Below are 20,426 nucleotides of genomic sequence, written 5' to 3'. Positions count from 1 at the left end.
TATCTATCTAGCATCGTTAATCACTTAACTTCATTTAACGCCCCTCTCAATCTCCACCATGCTAATTTTTAAATATTACTAGGCGACCCAGTTTCCAGTTCGGAAACGGTTCGTCGGCAGCACTGCACTGCACAAAACAAGATCCCGCTAAGCCCAATAAATCAATAACGTTATAAACGAAAGATAATAATGCATTAAAACACTTCACTGTTCAACTGGCACATTCGACGGCAAATTTTGTTTTGAAACAAAGAACTTCAAGCGCTACTCAGAGTTTAGTCATAATTCTTCCATGGAAGGATTGCGTTTCTAAATAGGACAATTTTTCTGAATTGTTTTCAACGTCTTTAAAGAAATTTTTATTTGTGCATTTACTTAAAACAGAATAATTTTTTTTACATACGTACTTTTTTCAAAATTCTACACCTATTGCGGTTTTTTTGACCTCTTAAAACTGACTAATAAATATAAATATACAAAATATAAATATATAAACATTGTGTCTATTTTTAGTATAATACAGATCTCTCCCCACAGCTTCACTTAACGTTTCGATCTGTGGCTAATTCAATTTGGACTGGCGTAAAATGACTGCCTTTGGGCTGGCGGCTTCTGACATTAGACATTCCGTCTCTTGGTCAGTCCCACTCTTGTTAAAAAAATCTATCTCCTCATTTTCGACAATCTTTGGACTATTGGGTGGGTGGTTCAAAAAAAGCTGCTGGATTGCTCCTGAAAGAGATACCGATACTTTTTTTAAGTATAACCAACGTAGTTGTGGTACTGTGGTTTACATCATTTACTATTGAGTTCATTTTAGACTAATAAAATGAGGGAGAAAAAAGTATAGATACTTGTTCATAACCCAAATCTACATATGCGTGAACTAGATTGTTCATTACGGACACTCGATGTTAGCTTCGAAATTCATTTTATTTTACGTAACCTTACATGGTTCAGAACTAGATTATAAAACATACAAATCTGACCAAAGCCTACCAATCGCATACTTGGGTTGGGTTACTTGGATGCCTACGTGGTTAGTTTATCAAAAAATAAGGGTGATATCTTCTTCTTCTTCGTTCTTAATTATTAGTGTTGAAGGGGATCGAGATTTATCTGCCAGTGGGTTTGAACGCGAAACTGTTCGAATTTATCAACCATGAGCTTTTTGCCGACTCGACCACGCCTCCAACACAATTAAGCGTTACGTGTCAGCTGGTTATGCGCCATTGAGGCCATTGACTCCGATTTCAGCCTGCTTTTCTTTTTTGATTTGCTTCCATAGCCTTTGTCCAACCAAGAACAAACTACAAGGCAGCAGTTGTTTTAATTTTTTTTAATTTTGGAGTTGTCTCTCCTAGAATATTCGCTGTCCCCAGCTAACGAGCCTCATCTGCCCGAGGGTTCGAGACTTTTCGGTTTAGCAACCATGAGCTTTACCGACTCGACCACGCCGACCCCTAAGGGTGAGATAATAACGGAGATTGGTGAAAGAAATTAGAAGTTGAGATTTATTAAGTAAAAATATGTATGTAGAACAAAACTGTGGGTATGATTTTATTAATTTAAAATAATAATAGAGACTTAAAACGTTAATTTTACGATTAGCTAGGCAGGGCTTGTAGGTAAAATTTTAAATACCGAAAAGATGTGAATATATTTTACTAATTACTTTTACAACACGTAGAGTATTTAGACGAGCAAGTTGATAAAGTAGTCAAAACTTACCTGTGATCATATGATTACCATCGTCAACTTTCAGCTCTGAGAAAATGCATTTTAATTAATTAATGTTTTATATTTATTGAAACAAATAAAATCTTAAATTTCATTTTTTGAAGATAAAGAAGCTAAATTATTTAGTAACATAAGAACGCACACGTTGCGATAAAAAAGTTCATTACTTACTTGCTTTGATTATGTTCAATTGGTGTTTAATATCTTGTAAATAAAAAAATTAAAAGAAACAGACATGATGGCATGTAGAAAATTAAATTCTAATGTAGATAAGAGTTAAAAATCGATGTATCAAAACAACATATTATAAGACAAATATAAAATAAAAGATGGTATTGAGTTTCACAGAGGAGGTCAAGGGTCATGGAGGGTGGGGACAGATACGTATGTCAGTGGGGAGAGGGGAGGGTGGTAGGTACAGACAAAACGTAATCACGTTCGCGTATTACAATGGGTTCGCGCTAATCACTTAGTTATTACTTTATATCATGAATAACCACAGACTTTAAATCGTTATTTAATGGTCCTATGAAACAAAGTGTAACATCCACTAATTTCTATGTTGGTTAAATATTTTAGGGTTTTCCAACTTACACATACACGAACTCGCACAGACACATACTCAACAGCCTTTGTTCCCGGCATTTCTTCGGGGGAGAAATTCTACCCCCCCCCCCCCCAGCGAAATGGAATTTCTATAGAAAACATATACTTTTACCAATGTCCGCCCCCCACCTCCGAAAATATCAAGTGCAATATGTAAAATTCCTACCTTTCTCAAACTCATCAAACCGTAGCTTTAAATCATTAAGCGTATTTGAACAATCTGTGAAGGATTAGTTGTTCAAATGAAAACAATGGTAAAATTATATTTTAAAAATGTATACATCTGATATACATATCACGCTCGTACAAACTATATCAATTTTAATAAAGACATCTGACTATCACACAATGGTGGAGTCTGCAAAACCCAGACAGTTTTCTACTTATTTAACTCACTCGTTTTCTTATTATCATTAATCGTTTCAGCTCACTAAGAAGTACAGGGCCGTGACGACATTTCAGATACGAAAAACAAAATTGTGCTAGGTTGTTTTTTTTAAACTTAGGCCTTGACTACCGAATCATTTCACCCCCGTGAATTTTTTTGATGGCCGATTCTAGTCGGGGAAAAGATACGCAAGCGCAATGGAGAGAAACTACCGCCTTCATTCGCGGCGATGTTTTCGATGCTACTGCACATTCGTGTTTACAAACAAACCGCAGAACCCTAACCCTAACTAACCCTAACCCTAGCGCAGCTAATAAGGTCACTACGCATGCGCACAACTATTGAGTTTCGTATTTTCTGCCGAAACATCTTTTCCTAGTAGAAACTTCATTATTTTTTTTTTATCTTGCGCTTTTCCTGTGGGTCATACCTCAACGTCTATCTTCTTCTTCTTCCTTCTTTATTTTATTGTATGAAGAGACTCCTTCCAACACAATTAAGTATTTCGTGTCAACCTTTTATGTGTCATGTAGCCAGTTGACTCCGATCTCAGCCTGCTTTTCTTTTTGGATTTGCTTCCAAAGTTTTTGTCCAACCAAGAAGAAACTACAAGGCAGCAGTTGTTTTTAGAGTTGTCTCTCATAGAAGAGTGGCTGTCCCCTGCTGTCGAGCCTCATCCTTCCGGGGGAGTGAAATCGGGAATTTTCGATTCAGCAACATGGAGCTTATCCGACCCGACTACGCCGACCTCCAAAAGTCTGTCTAGTGGTGTCATTCAACTGTCTTTCTTGAAGTATGACCTATCCACCACTTCTTATCATTGTTTTATTTCGTACTCCGCATGCACTAGTCTGCATAACTCGCATAGGCGTAGATTGGGAATATTATATTACCTTTATACCTTCACAATCTAACACAAAAACGTGTTTATGAAACAGCTCTAGGGGGTGTTTGTTGTTTTTTTGTGTTACCCTCCAATTTTCTGAGCAAAGTTCATTTTGGGTTGTTGAACAATCGATATAAGAGAGAGTTGACAAAATAAGATAGAAAAATACTATTTTTTTATTTTTAAATCCAAATAATTTCTTCCCTAAATAGCTATCTGTTACAATTAGAAATAATTACCTTCAACCAAGTGAACGTGAACGTCATTTTCGGCCTCTGTAACATACAGAAAACTACATATAATGAGATACCGGCGTTTTCTGTTGCAAAACAAATGTCTTTTGCATTCATATACTTGTGATTTTAATTTGCAAATAATTATTATTCACCTATTTATTATTATTATTATTATATTATATTTATATATTATTTTATTGAGATGCTTAATGAAGCCGCCAGAATAGATCAGAACATAGAGAGAGAACATATAAAATCCAAATTATTAATTTGTAATGACAGGTTAACTGGTCAACTTTTTAAAATTTTACCTTCCGGAGTATTGGTGCAACACCGAACTTTCTTTTCTTTTTTTGGATTGTCTTTTTTGCCAAACTTGCCCTCTAATTCTTCCTTATCTAGATAGTGTTCCTTTATAAATGTCTTATCTAGATAGCTTTCCTGTAGATCTTTCTTAGCTATAAAGCGTTCCTCTATATCTTTCTTAGGTAGATAGTCTTCATTCAGTTTGTTCATTTTTACATATAGCTCTAAATCTCTATTCTGGACACATTGTGTTATGGTAGACTTTACAAACTCATCAAAGTATGTTGTTTTTACACATTGTTCATGACTTTCGCTCTGAGCCACTAATTCGTTAGATGCTTCTCCGTTAGTCGCGCAAGTTTTATACTGATAATTTTTCGATTTAGAAGCAGGACGGAACTGTTCTGGGAACAAATATCTGAACCAATCTGAAATTTTAAAAAAAAACGTGATTGTTTCTTCTTCCAAATATGACTTCTAGTTTTTAAACAACATCTAAACATTCTGAATAAAAGTTTGATAGATAGTGATGTGTGTTTATTTTCCTTGCAAGTCTACCCTTACAAACTTGGTATAAATATTTTGTCAGCAGTGCGATGTGAAAAAAAACACACAAAAACAAAAGCTCGTGAAATTGTAAATATAAAAAAAAATTAAATAAATGTTCAATAAGTTTTTATATAATTATGTACTGCATAGGAGAAAATAAGTTCTTTTCTTTAAATATATGAAAAAAAAATCTTAAATAACTAAAAATAAAAGTGTGGGTAGTTATATTATTAAATTGAATAGCGTTTCTAGAATTTAAGAATTAAAAATGTGTGTAGGCATATAATAGCGCGTTAAATATTACTTAATGTAAGAAATATTAATTAATTCTTTAAAAATTTAATAAGCATCCCATTGTCAAATTGGATGTCAAATTGCATTGTCATTGTGTTTTGACCAACGTGCCAAGTTTTGATGAAATTGGCTGGTTAGAAATGCGCAAAATTTCGCTCGCCAGTTTCAACTCACAACGCCAAACAGAGGAAGCAAGTTAAATAAAAGCTTGCAATAATAAAAAATTATATTTTAATTTTCCACTAGATGAAAATTACTATTCAGAAAAATGTGTGATTACCTGTCTTCACCAACCGTACTACTACGAATGCCATGGTTGCAAGTATCACTCCAATACCTGCCAAAGTCCCAAATATTCCTAGACATAAGGCAGCTGAAAGAATTATAAGGAAAACATGGAGCTTTAAGACATTGACCGTAACGGAATAAAATTCCGGTACTTAATCTAACAATGCTAGAAATGGTACACTTTATGGGGTCGTCCATAAATGACATCACACTCGTAGGTGGAGGGGGAGGTCGGTAATTTTGTGACGATCGGTGATGAGTGGCAAGGGATGTAGTTAAGATAGTATGACGTCAAACTTTAGCATTTTTAAAAAGTTCAAATATATAAGGGGGTTGTAGGTTGGGGTGTGACGTCATTTTAGATGGGGGGGGTCTGGCTTTTGTGACGTTGTGTGATGGAGGGGAGAGAGTAGGTAAAAATCGCCAGAAAGGTGTGACGTAATGTATGGATGATCCCTAAGATAAAAAATTCAGTCAAAAAACAATGAGGATTGTGTTTATCATTTTGTTCCATTGTGTAATTGAAGTAACGTGAATTAAAAGAAGTAAATGACCCCTTTCAGACCTAATTAACTATTGGGCAGATGAAGTAGAGTTGATATGTATCTTGACCTCAGTATATGAAGGGATCGTGTGATCAGCACTATGACCACCAGCCCCTACGTAAGCCAGGAACATATCAGAGCTGGGTGGACTAAGGGACGTAGTACTGACTTGGATTCGAACTCGAGACTTTCGGGTTTGCAGTCGTATACTCTACAATTCAACCAAGCCGTCCTTTAATGCTGGGCATGAAAACACACCCTATTAAGTATATAGCACGTGAATCATCTCAAATACATAAGTATATAATTCTTGAATAAGAGAAAATCACATAATTATATAATCTTCTCTACTGTTTGCTAACTATACAGCTGATAAGTTTCTACAATACCCTGATGAAGAACATAAAAGTGTAATAAATTACTTTGCTTTAACTGTAGGAAATCGTCTTGAAGCTTTTGTCTCTCCTATGATGTTAGAATAAAATAAATGATTAACGTTGTTATATGAAATATAAAATTAAATAAAACTACGAATCACCAAAGCACGTTTACATTTTATTCTATTTTATTTTATATAGAAATTATATAAAATTTTGTTGTTTTTTTTTTACAATTTTTTAATTAAATTTCATTTTTAATAGATGGAAAAAAAATCTACTTGGAAATTGAAATTTAAAACAAGGTTCTGTCTAATTAAATCCATCTTGTTAATTAATCTTGATTTAAAGTGCCTTACTTTTTGTTCCATGATGTGTTGTTTGTTGACTAGTTCTTTTTGATTAGCTTGATCTAATAGTTTTGAAAACAAAACAAATCTACTGTATGCTTTTGAGTGGAATAGTTTAAAATTCAACATAGCTAGGTAGGAGTGTTTAGACTTTTTGTTAGTGACCATGTTAGCTCAGAAAAATCGAAGCCTCACCCCGTATCCTCCCCCCCCCCCCCTCCCCCACACACACATGCATTCTCCGCGAAAACAAAGAATACAACTGTTTTCTCCATTTCATCAGTCCTATTGATCTTCATCTACAATAGGGTAACTTTATATTCCTAATTTTTTTTTATTTAATCCGTGTATTAAATTTATAAGGAATTTTTTAAAATGTTATGAATAAGATCAATAAAAGAAAGTTAGAGATATTGAATGTTTTCACACAGACTAAAAATATCCTTTACGAAAAAAAAATAAAGTAAACATACAGCGCTGTAAAATACAAGCCTGATACATTATATACATGAACATGCAAAAATGTTGTCAACAATTCGATTTGTAGTGAAAATATCTTACCATCTTTCATGTCTTTTACTTCTTTTTCCAAATTTGCTTTTTCCTGATTTAATATTTTAAATTGAAAAAGTTGTAGATGGTTTTATACATTTTTTATATAACGTTAGAGAAATTAATTTGACGATTAGTTTGACGCGCATAAACAAATATTATAAATTTAGTAAAATCAAAAATTCTAAAATAATTAAGTATTTTAACATTATATTGCTTTTTAACTACGATTTTTTATAGCTGTAATAATTGATGCTATACATCATGCCTGAATAACACATTTTACAACCTTCTCTATTTGCACTTTAAATAAAAACTAACTCCTCCGTACCAGAATCGTAGAGTTCAAACTTTGTTTCATCAACTTTAATTCTATTGAAGAAAATAAAAAGCAACAGTTTTATGCTAAATATAACAAATATTTTCAACAGAAAAGAACAGTGTGTTTATTTCTACATTCAAACAATGGGTTTTAATTTTTATTTGTATTTTTTAGTTGTGTTTGATATGAATATTTCAGCTATATTACATTTCTCGAAAGTGTCAATAAAGATAAATTTTAAAATATTTACCTTCTTCGAGTTTCTTTGTCGCCTATTGGAAATATGCAATTTACATAAATAAACAAAAATACACATAAGTATAATATAGTATAATAAATAACTAGGTTAATAAACTATAATTTTAAAAAACCTCGGATTGTTATATATCTTTTCCTAGAACACATAAGCACGTTAAATTGTCAAAAGATTTTAAAAAACTATTAAAGCAGAAACGTTAGTCTTTCCTATGATGTTAAAATAAGATAAACGATTAAGTAAATGTTGCGTTAAATATAACAATTAAATCATACATCAACAAAGCAAGTATACATTTTATTTTTATTGTTTTAGTAAGAAGTTATATTAAACGTATTTAGTATTTACATTTTTATTACATTTAATGTATTTTTAATACGTATAAATATATTTTACTAGATATTTAATTTTTTTTAAATTAGTATAATTAAATCAATCATGTTAATACAATTTGATTTTAATGTCTTACTTTTCGTTCTAGGAGCTGGTTTTTGTTGTTAAAATCTTTTTGATGAGCCAGTTCTAATAGTTTAAAGAAAAACAATATATGCTTTAAATGGAATTGTTTACAATTCAACAGAACTAAGTGGGACATTTAGAATTTTGATTATCATAGAAGCCTACAGAAATTGAAGCCTTACCCCCTAACGCAACCCCGCACCCCCACCCCCACCCCACCCCACCACACACACACACACACATCCTACACAAACACATAAAACACAACATAATGTGGATGCCATATGGTCATTTCTAATGATCTTCATGTCCGAACTAGAAAAAACATTTCTAATTTGATTTTTTTAAATCCGAGTATTAAAACTATAACATACGTTTTGTAACGCTATGAAAAAAAATCAATTACAACATGTATGACATATCTAAAGCATGTTTTCATACACACATGCACACAGATTAAAAAAATAAGTAAGTATACAGTACTGTAAAATACAAGCCGCTACAATAACCGCTACATTAATCAAATAAAAATGCTAAATGTTATCGTGAAATCGTTTTGTAGTGAAAACATCTTACCATCTCTTATTTCTTTTACTTCCTTTTCAAGCTTTGCTTTTTCCTGATTTGATATTTTAAATCGAAAAGTTGTAGATGGTTTTATACATTTTTATATTACGTAAGAGAAATTAATTTTTATCATCTTTTCTAAAATTACATTTACGCACTTAAACAAATATTGTAAATTTAGGAAACTCATAAATTCTAAGATAATTATTAAGTAAACATCTTTATTTCTCTTTAAGTACGTTATTTTATAGCTGTAATAAATTGATACTATATATCATGCCTGAATAATTAATTTTACAAGCTAGTATACTTGTACTGTTACTAAAAACTGACTCCTACGTACCATAAACGTAGAGTTCAAACTTTGTTTTATCAACTTTAATTCTAGTGAAAAATATAAAAAGCGACGAGTTTATGCTCAATATAACAAATATTTTAAACAGAAAAGAACAGTGTGTTTATTTCCATATTCAAACACTGGGTTTTAAGTTCTATTTGTATTATTTCATTGTGTTTAATGTAAAACAAAATAGTTATATTATAATTCCCGAAAGTGTTTGTAATATTTACCTTCTTCGAGTTTCTTTGTCGCCTATTGGAAATTGCGATTTACGGAAATAAATTTTAAAAATCACATGAGTATAATATAGTATAATAAATACCTAAGTTAATAATTTATAATTAAAAACCCTTAAATTTCTATATTAATTTCCCTAGAACACATGAGCACGTAAAATGGTCTCGAGATTAAAAAAAACAACTATTAAAGCAGAAACTTTTGTCTTTCCTATGATGTTGAAATAAAATAAACGATTTAGTAAATGTTGCGTAAAATACAAAGATTAAATTAAATTATAAATCAACGAAGCAATTATAAATTTTATTTTATTTTAGTAAGAAATGTTTGTTTTTTTACTTACAATTTCTTATCATTTTTAATTTCTTTTTAATAGATATAAATACGTTTTACTGGGAATTTAATATTTCAAACAAAGATTTGTATAATTAAATCAATTATGATAATACAATTTGATTTTTTAATGTCTTACTTTTTGTTCCAAGATCAGGGTTTTGTTGTGTTCATCTTTTTGATGAGCCAGTTCTAATAGTTTAAAAACAAAACAATATATGTTTTAAAATGAATGGTTTAAAGCTCTACAGAACTGACTGGGATATATAGATTTTTTTTATTATCATGGTAGCCTAGAGGAATTGAAGCCCTACCTCAACACCCCCCCCCCCCACACACACACACACACACAAACACACACATCCTTCATAAGCACATAAAACATAACATAATGTGGACGCTATTTTGGCGTGTTCGTGTTTCTTGCGTATTCTAATCAATACAAGAAAACAATGTACATATTACTAAAACACAGAAAGATCAGCCACATCATATAGATAACTTTGTTTTGAGTGGGGTATGTTTTGAGTGGGGTATGTTTTGAGTGGGGTATGTTTATAGCTGATGTTTGTGTTAAAGAATACATGTAAGACATTTAGGAATTTGCTGTAGCAGTACTTAAAAGCATTTAAACAATAGGAATGTTTTAAAATTAATTACCTTAAATTTTTGTTTTACATTTCAACATTTGAACATTTCAGAAGAATGTACTACTAGCCAGCCTTTAGCACACAAATAATGATTTTAATGTTTGTTACAAGATAAAAAAATATTTAAATTATTTTACCTTCTTTTAGCTGTTTTATTTCCTAAAAAGATAATTTAATATAGCAATTGTAAGATTACAAACTGGATAAATTATGTATTTTATATTCTAGGACGCTGTCTATAATGTTACACTCCTATGGGAAGCAATTTTTTTTCCGAAACTTTTCTCGGGTAGGGAAGGTGGGTTGGGTTGAAAGTATAAAGTATATTTTTTCTGTAACAATAATATATATTTTTCTATTGCTCTGGGGGTACTGTACATATCCCCCTCCTATCTCCACCCCTGTGAGATGCTGGGTAGAAATACTGGGGAGTAGTTTGAGTTTAGATTTTTCTAACGACGAGTGACGACGACTGGGATGGGTAGTTAAGATAATGTGACGTGACTCTTACATTTTTTTTACATTTTACAAGTTTCATTTTTTGCATGAAGAACAATTACTGAAAATATGGTTGGTATTGTTACAAAAATAAAAAAAGTAGTAGGCTTTTTAGTGTTAAAAACCTGCGAAGTGAGAAAAAGTTAGTTTTAAAGAACAGGTTATTTTTATCAGTTAAAAGTATTCAAAATTCAATTATAAAATATATTTCAATTTCAAAAGGTAAGTAAAATTTATGTCGATAGTATGCAAGTGGTTTTAAAATTAACTGAAAGAAAAATAAGTACCAAAATATGTTTTACTTACATTTTGTGCAGCGCTCAAATTTTGTTTAAGCCAGTTTATTTGAAAATCTTGTTCTAATTAGTAAAAATAAAAGCATCTTTTGTCTTACTGTAATATGTGTATAAAATGAATGTTTCCGGTTTATAACGTTAATGAAGAACTCGATAAAATTAGAGATAATATTAAAACAATACATTTTCTATGCGGTTTCTTCAACTTGATGAGTATAGACTATAGATCTATGTTAAAAATCTAAAAAATAGACGAGAATTTTAGAAAACAAAAACAATGTTTTGTTTGTTTTTTTTAATCATTTAACAGACGCCGTTGCATAGCAGATCTTACATTAACAAATTACAAAACTAATTTTACTTTAAAAATTATGAAATGAGCTTCTTTAAGTAATATACATATTATAATTACCATCAATGTTCAATAACTCCTTGAAGCTAAACAGGGAACGACATACTAGAAAATGGTCACAAGAGTTGCTTCTCATTGGTAGCGGTGATGAGTTGTTGAACAACTGCTGACAAAACGCAAGTCTGGAATCCTCTGCCATGTTGATGGGAAAACACGTTTCACACGTGCCTTCGTGGCAAAAGTCTGTATGCTCACAGCATTTGCCATATTTGGGGCAAAAAAGTTTATTTTTAGCTTCACATTCTTTTCGCGCTTGCTCGAGGTCTTGTTCAGTGGGTCCTATGGCAACGGCTGAAATATAATCATGGGAATCAACGAGTTTACGAAAAACCTCCCCTCATTTATTTTTGTTGACATGGATATAAATCGTGTTTTTGTCAATCTTGACTACAAAGCGGTAGTAAATTTAAAAATAAGAAAAATATAAGCTTGATAAAAATTTAAAAAAAAAATATTTTAAGAATCAATCATATAAAAATTTTCAAAATATGTCAGCACATTCCCCACCGGCCTTTACTACCCTTAACATGAGTCAGTTACCCATTTAGCGGGATTGAGCCAGGATTTGAACTCTATATTTTTGGGGTAGCAGTCGTATACTCTAACACACGACCACTCCATCCCGTTAGATTTTGGCCATTTTATACACAGTAACACCATATATGTTACCACCACACATCTCGGGACTGGAGATAGGGCCCTGACGAGAGAGCTAATTCCGGCATTTCCCGAAAACCACTGGCTAGGTAAACTGGGTGATTTTAGATACCGATATCCGATAATGGACTCTCCCAAAAAAAATAGGTGTGTTGGGTTGTTAGTAGTATTGTAATCACGATAATTAATTATAGAAATTAGGGTTAGGCGTATGGTAGGACTAGCGTTGGGGGTTAGGGATAGGGCCTGGATAGGGTTAGTTAGCATTGACATTAGCAAGCCATATGTGTATTTTAGTTAAGTAAATAACCGTACACCCCTTTTTAAAGAAGATTCCATTATCGGACACTGGTATAAAAATTCCACCCCCCCCCCCCCGGTAAACTAAAATAATAACCTATGCATGTATCTATTTATTAATTTACAGCCTATCGCCAAGCTGGTAATTAAACAGTTTTGGGATCGCCCATTTGAAAATCGCCCGGTCGGCATTTGACCGTTTGTTTCATACAAGGATGTCGCCGAGATATAAGCAATATATATAACACGGCTTCGAACTATACGCTGTCGTAGGATTTTTAAATAGCCGACCTTATTATTGAATCTATTTATAAATATTTAGGTAGGCCCGATATTTTATTTCTTTGAGTATGACGAAATAACTTGAAATAAAATATAAGCCCATACAAAAAAGTTTTTTTTTGTAAGGTTAACCTATCCACATCATGTTTAAACATACATTTAGATCGTTAAAAATATGATAATATAATGTTAGAGTATAAGAAGAAAGTGACGACGAAATGCGTTTATGATAATATCAACGGTATTCCAATATACATGTTTAATTAAGGTTCTTCTATAAAAGAATGTCTGGAAACAAGTGGGCTGATTGGGGAGGGGAGGGGGCAGGGGCGTAACGAGGGGGGGGGCGGGGGTGCGGACCGCACCGGGTGACACCATTTAGGGGGGTGACACCAAGGCAAAAAATAGCAAAATATATAGAGAAAAACTTGAGGGGGGGTGCAAATCGAAAGTTTGAGGGGGGGGGTGCAAATCGAAAACTTGAAAGTTTGTCCCCGGGAAGGGTCGCTACACCTCTGGGGGGTGACACCATTAAGTGCCGCACCGGGTGACACCCGACCTCGCTACGCCACTGGGAGGGGGTGTCGACTTCAGATATTTGTCTACAGTTGCAGTCGAACAGTTGCCATGGTTGCCGCTGTTGTTTTTTTTTCTTTTTTTTTTTTGTATTTTCTAAACAAAATGTGGTCCAAAACTATTTCAAAGTATTAAAATATGTAGGCCCTATAGCCGGTTGAGGAGAAGCTTTTCAAAATAGCGAAATCAGTATTGCTAAAAAATGCTTTTTCGCGTCATATTTGATTACTTTTTTGTCGTAAAGCACACTAACTGTTTCAGTTACATACACGTTTTGGTTATAATACATTGCTGTATAGGTAGACGATAAAATAGATTGACTTTAAATTTTACTTACTTTGTGTAATGTAGGAGGCGATCATCAAAGAAAGGAATATATAACTTAAGGCTGCAGGCATCTTCAAGACCATCACATCAGAATGATACAACGTGGTTGGAGATAGTATACTCTATAACTTTGAAATATAATAATTGTCCGACCGACATTATTTAAGAAAACAAAAGATGAAACTATTGAAAATGTAGGCGTATTGATTACACATTTAGTTACCCTACTCACACGTACTAGAGAATTCAGGAATTTAAATGGAAAATAGTTTAAAATTGTATTTTTAAAGTTTAGTATTTTCCAATGTCTAAGACAACTTTTTTACGAAATTTTCTCAAAATTCTGAGATGGCCAGTATCTCAAAAACCAATATCTTAAAAGTTGCGTTTACTCTTATAGGCCTAGTCGTCTCATTTGCCTGAAAATATGGCACTTGTCTCTTTAAAGTTAATAAATTACAACAATTGTGTTTAATTATATTGTTCTAAGAGCAGTTTAATATAAAAATGTTAAAATATCAGAAATATTATAAGAAAAAGCAAAGCATTTCCAAAAAACCTTAAAATATCTATATATTTTTATAAGCATTAACCACATAATTTTATATAAATACCTGCATTAAAGTAAGGAACATATTTAGACGAGAATCTTACACCTGTATTTAAAAGATTTACAAAATATACAAAGTTGTTTTCCTGTAGTAAAGTAGACTATTGTCGATGTACCACTCCTACTGAAGGAAAGCTAACCAGCTTATCTTGAATAGAAATTTTCTTTCAGGCCTGTTTGTTTTCCTTGTTTACAAAATGGCGTCTCCTCTGATAGGTACAAAATTAGACTGAGACACCTAAGATCGGGAAAACCAGTTTTGGTAGTACCGTGATTTATCAAAGTATATTTTTTCTTCTCTGTTTTTTCTTAAATTCATTTTGTATTTACACTATCACAAAAAGTTAGTGTCTACTAGTTGTATTTTTTCAAAGTGTATTGCCTCTGAAGTGGACAAATTTTGCATTTCGAATGAATGTGTCAAAATTTTCGAACTAGTAACAGTACGTAATAGCAGAAGTGTATTTATAACTGTCTATTTAAAGGTTGCAATACATTCGTTTATGGGTAAACCCTGTTCTGACCGAGCGATAGCGTAACTAGGTCGGGTATCACCTGGTGCGGTAACTAAGGGTGTCACCCCCCTCCCAGCCCACCCCTCAAATATTTGTGTATTTTCGATTCGGTGTCACCCATCTCCCCCTACTATTTTATTTGTATTTTAACGAGATAATACATAGTTTTGATAGTAAATTGTATTATTTTTCGTTGTGGTGTCACCCCATAAATGATGTCACTCGATGCGGACCCCCCCCCCCCCCCCCCCCGCATACCCCGCATACCCCGTGTCCGCCTTTTGACGTCAATGTGACCAAACATGAATATTATCACAAGAAACATGCTTTGCATTTCTTTTAACCCAGGTTGTATTTTCATTCCAAACTCAGTAAAGCTGGGATTTGAACTACTTTAAGAATGACTCCTTGTCTACGTATCGTTGCATTTTAAATTCCTTTGTGCGAAATACAATTTATAGATGTAGTTTTATTAAAGGCCTAGATTGGGTTTTATGGGCAAAGGGGCGGGGAGTGAATGTGCACAACTTTTCACGTTTATTTCTAACTATAGATAAATATAGCTGGTTGCAGTTCATTGCAACTCATTACATTCATGAAAGAGGTGCAGCTTTGCTAAAACGTTCATATGGTGAGTGGTCACTCCTACTTCTCTCTTAATACCACGGATCTGAGTATATTGTAAGTCCGGTATTCTTTGTAAGTGTTACAACACTGGGGGGGGGGGTGGAGCTATTTTGTTTAAGTAACATGCGTCATATGAAACAACACTCCTCTAGCTTTTTCGTTTCGTTTTCTTCCGAATTATTAAAATTGTGATTATAATTTGCCATGAATGCGTTGTTTTGTTATTTATAGCCGTAGTGATATTAAATAGCTTCTTCATATTTAGATAAAAACGTATTACAAAACTAAAACACAATAAACTATCACCGTAATAAACACAATAAACGCAACATAATGATATTTGACATGACAATTTACGGAAGTTTTTCTGCTAACTCTTCCTGCTAATGAATTTCTAAACCTTGGGTGTACATTACTGTAAACCGCTTAATTTCTTTTATCATATTTAAGATGGATTTGGGACATGGATGCGAAGTCTTGCTTCATAGTCATTGAATTGTTAGCAGAATGGTAAGCTAACATGTTTTTTTCCTTCCTTCTTCGTTCCAAATTGTAATGTTGGAACTGATTTCCTCCAACACAACTACGTGTTAAGTGTTAACATGTTATGGTGTCATATACGCTGACACCGATTTCAGACTGCTCTTCTTTCTGGATTTGCTTCCATAGCCTTTGTCCATCCATCTCTCCTAGATGGCATTTAATTGCTTAATTGCTATTTTATTTCAAAGGGCATTAATTACCTACATGGAATCATTTATATGTGTAAGTGTTTGTATAATAATTGCACTAAACATTCACAAAACTACAAACTTAGTTTGTTATCTCGTGTACTTTGTTGCTGCACAAACACATAAAATAAATTTGCACTAATAACTGTTACAATTAAAAAATAAAATAAAGCAACTCAGTATGTATTAAGTCATTTAATGATTGATGGTATACATTGTTACAATTTAGCGTTAACATTCTGTCTATGAAACTAAAGTATTCGATTTAAACTACAATAATTAAACTATGTTAAATGGGCACCCAAAATAAGTGGTCGTGGCTGAGACAGGTGTTCTAGTCCACGACACAACCACCACATAATAAATGTGGGATTTTTACATTCAAACTAAAACTAAAAGCCCTGACAGCGAAACATTCTCTAAAAGCTTTATGTAACCTGCGAGAGACATTTGAATGCCATTTTGGTGTCCAGTTTTAAACTGTCCTTACACGCCCCTGCTTACGCCACCGCATACACCATACAACCACCATACAACCACGACTCGACCACGTCACAACTACTACAACGTGTTTTAACCACAACAAAACAAGCGATCACATATCTCAATATTTACAAAACTTACTCCCTATTCAAATAGCAATGTTCCAGACTCGCACAAAAAAGTATACATGGTATATTATAAACATACTTTTGAGATAACGTTCTTTAATGTTACAAATCAATAGACTACATGTTGTTGAGGAAGAACAATTTATTAAAAACTATTTAATACTGTATTTGGAAAAACAAATAACAAAATACTTTTTTAATTAGAAAATTTTCATCTACTCGAATGCATGGGCTTACTAAAATAGATTAGTACATGTATTTTTGGTGCATAAAATATAAATAACCATCATTATTTTCAACAATATATTAAGGGCACATTTTAATAATTAATTAAACTTAGTTTTTAAAAAAATGTTAGTAAAAAGATATTTTAAAAAAGATAAGTCTATATCGCCGCCAACAGATACGTCCCCACCTCCCTCTCTCTCTCTCTCTCTCTCTCTCTCTCTCTCTCTCTCTCTCTCTCTCTCTCTCTCTCTCTCTCTCACTTTCTCTCAATATGCCTTTATGACTTATACTCCGTCCCACCAACACCTTTGAACTGTGTTTTTTCTTTACCCTTCGGCATATATTTTCTCCGGTTGCCAAGAACTTAATTTCTAGAAGAATTTAAAAACGCAACAGTCTCTTCTGGTTTAGAATCGTATTCATTTTCTGGTTCATCATGTAAATCATCATCATTTAGAATTCGATTAGATTGTAGTTCTTGCTCTGTAATACATACCAGTCAAATACTTTTAAAAGTGGTTATAATTTAATAAAATCGTTTTTATTGCTAAATACGTACATAGAAAAATGTTTAGGAAGATAAAATTATATGTTGTATTAATAATCACTTAACAATAGTTTGTTAACTGTCATTATTAGATTTAATAAATGAAAAGTACAAACAGTTTTTATTTTGTTTCATAAGAACATACTATTTTTCATAAACTCAAAAAAAAAGTTATAATCTTACATTAGTGTGAAATAGTGAAATATTTGTACTTTAGATAGATAAAATGATTTTTTTCAAAAACATTTCATTATTACGATCGCTATCATCGTCGTCACTCGTCCAACTTCACAAGTAGGGTTCGCCTGTTTCAAGTACCTCTGCATACACAGGGATTGTGTGGTCAGAACGATGCCCTTTACTTTCTCTAACGCTAGGTGGACAGAGGGACATCCTACCGACTCATGCCCGGGATCTGAACTCAAGAATTTCGGGCTAGCCATCGTAGGCTCTACTATTCGACAACGCCGTCCCTTGATTGTAACGATAAGATCTTTTAATGCTCTCTATAATAATAGGCTTTGAATGTGGAATATATTGTTTTAATTTGGAGAAATGTTTGACCGACACAGCAGCACCATCATACATGATATATGCAGCTACCACTTACTGATGGACTCAATACTTGACTTTAAATTCTCGACATCGTCTCGGATTTCTGTTAAATAATGGATGTTAACAAAGAAATAATGATGTGGCAGTAATATAAACAAATGCGCAACAATGTTAATAATGCACAAAACAAAACAGCATATATATATGGTGACAGGACAAATGATCTCACGGACAAAAGATGACAGGACAAATGATCTCACGGACAAAAGATACCAGGACAAAATATATCAGGACAAATGATACCACGGACAAATGATCTCAGACAAAATATCTCAGACAAAATATCTCACAGCAAAATTTTAATAGTGTATTGGATGATTTTAGTTAATCTGAACATTTTGTATTGACTATATTTAATATTATTTATAGGCCTATATAATAATTTTAAGGACTGTTTGCCACATAAATTTGTCATATTGCACCAAACATTTTAAAATTAAGATTACTAATAGAGTATGTGAAGATTAAAGAAACATTTCGTTAGACAGCGTAGGTGAGCTTGCCAAACATGATACAATCTTACCATGTCAGGTGGACTAAACAAGATCAAAGGGAATGAAATAACAATAAAGACACACCTTCGTATCAAGGTACAACTAGTACCTAAATTCAATAGTTATGCGTCGGTCACACCTTAGTGATCAGGTGAAAAATGCTTAGTTAAACAACAGCTGTCATCGTGGAGCTAAGTTTGTCGTAGTTTGGATGAAAACAAAGCAGTATTAGTGGTGATTACTCAATTATGGCTTCTTTCGTTACCTCGCAGAAAGGTTTTAGGACATTAGTTTCTGGTGAATTTATGTTTATAAAAACCATAAATTGTGCAGCAGGCAAAGAGATTTGGAAATGTGAAGTTATAACATTATGAGCAAGAGTTCACACAATACATGATCACATTGTACTGGAGAGGTGTGATCATAATTATGTACCTGCCAGCAAAGAAACGTAAGCGTTATGTCTGTGTTGATGATGCAATAAAAAATAATAGTTTTACATTACGAACATAAAGACCTGTTCACATTTTTTTAAAAATATTTCACTATAGCTACCGTTACTGTATTTGTTTTATACATTATCATTTATTACACCTTTAAGGTTTAAGTTTGTTTTAATTTTTACTTTTTCAAATCAAATGCTATTACAAAGTTTACGTTAAACACATCTTTTGGTGCTTTGTTAAGTTTAAGAAATTCATTATAATCACAATTATAATGCGTAAAAAAAAGTAAACAAAAGCCATATTGACAGTCAATTTTAAAAATGTTCGAATAAACTAAAATCCTCGTACATACTATTAAAATTTTGCAGTGAGATATTTTGTCTGAGATCTTTTGTCTGAGATCATTTGTCCATGGTATCATTTGTCCTGATATATTTTGTCCTGGTATCTTTTGTCCGTGAGATCATTTGTCCTGAGATCATTTGTCCGTGAGATATTTTGTCTGAGATATTTTGTCTGAGATCATTTGTCTTGAGATCATTTGTCATGGAACCATATATATATATATATATATATATATATATATATATATATATATATATATATATATATATATATATATATAGGCCTATATGTCAAAATATGTTTAATAATGTGTTTTAGGAAGCCAAAATAAACGTTACGTATAATTGTTGATTTTGCTTTCTTTTTCCGGATGTCCATAGTTTAAGTGTTATTTTTTACTTTAATGCAGGTTACACAAACTATTGCTTGAATTCCCAAGTATGATCTTATATGTTACTAGCCGTTATCGGCAAGGCGTTGCTCAAGCCATTTACTGCCATGTCTAAATGAAAATGTTAACGCACGCATGCGTTTTTTACAATATTTTTTCAAGAAAAATTAAAGAGAATTACATAACGCTGCGCTCAACACAGCAACAGCAAGTGAATTTAAAAATTAACCTTCACATCACCTGCCATTTCTCAATATCACGGTTCGTTACACAAATATACTAACCATCAGAACCAAACCATTTAACAGAAAACCGCTTATCATATATTTTCCCTCTCCTAGTGAGCAATATCCCCATATGCTACAATTACAAAATATAAAAACAAAACATCGGAATGGTATATAACTATATATAGCGTAACATTAATGTAAACAAAACAAAAACACTGACAAAATATAGAAAACTCTAACAGACTATTGTACACGTACAGCATACTCTATAACTAATACAAAAATAATAGCGACCAGTACTTATTAAATGTTAAATAATATGCACAGAATTGACAATACCATTAAAACTTAACTTAAAATAAGCATATAAATAAATCCAATTTTAAATGTATCCTGAATGTGACATG

At 32.5% G+C, this 20,426-nt stretch overlaps 1 protein-coding gene across 1 annotated transcript; it reads right to left on the bottom strand.

The window, feature by feature from the left end:
- Positions 1-562: 562 nt before the first annotated feature.
- On the bottom strand, positions 563-14,444 carry LOC131955825 (uncharacterized). The gene is made up of 22 exons (XM_059320107.1): positions 14,244-14,444; positions 13,640-13,757; positions 11,488-11,778; positions 11,086-11,138; positions 10,419-10,440; positions 9,771-9,823; positions 9,292-9,313; positions 9,065-9,105; positions 8,731-8,773; positions 8,165-8,217; positions 7,690-7,711; positions 7,449-7,489; positions 7,127-7,169; positions 6,575-6,627; positions 6,261-6,303; positions 5,286-5,378; positions 4,168-4,590; positions 3,860-3,895; positions 2,513-2,566; positions 1,912-1,944; positions 1,732-1,767; positions 563-732 (listed from the first exon to the last, which is right to left on the bottom strand). Exons 2-22 carry the CDS (start codon positions 13,710-13,712, stop codon positions 563-565), a joined length of 1,698 nt encoding a protein of 565 aa, XP_059176090.1. The 5' UTR covers positions 13,713-13,757; positions 14,244-14,444.
- Between the last annotated feature and the right edge of the window lie 5,982 nt (positions 14,445-20,426).

Source organism: Physella acuta, unplaced genomic scaffold, assembly GCF_028476545.2.
Source record: "Physella acuta isolate Inbredline_101_S28 unplaced genomic scaffold, ASM2847654v3 ptg001108l, whole genome shotgun sequence".
Lineage (NCBI taxonomy): Eukaryota > Metazoa > Mollusca > Gastropoda > Physidae > Physella > Physella acuta.
Note: the sequence above shows the minus strand (reverse complement) of the source record. Positions and strands in the feature narration are given on the sequence as shown.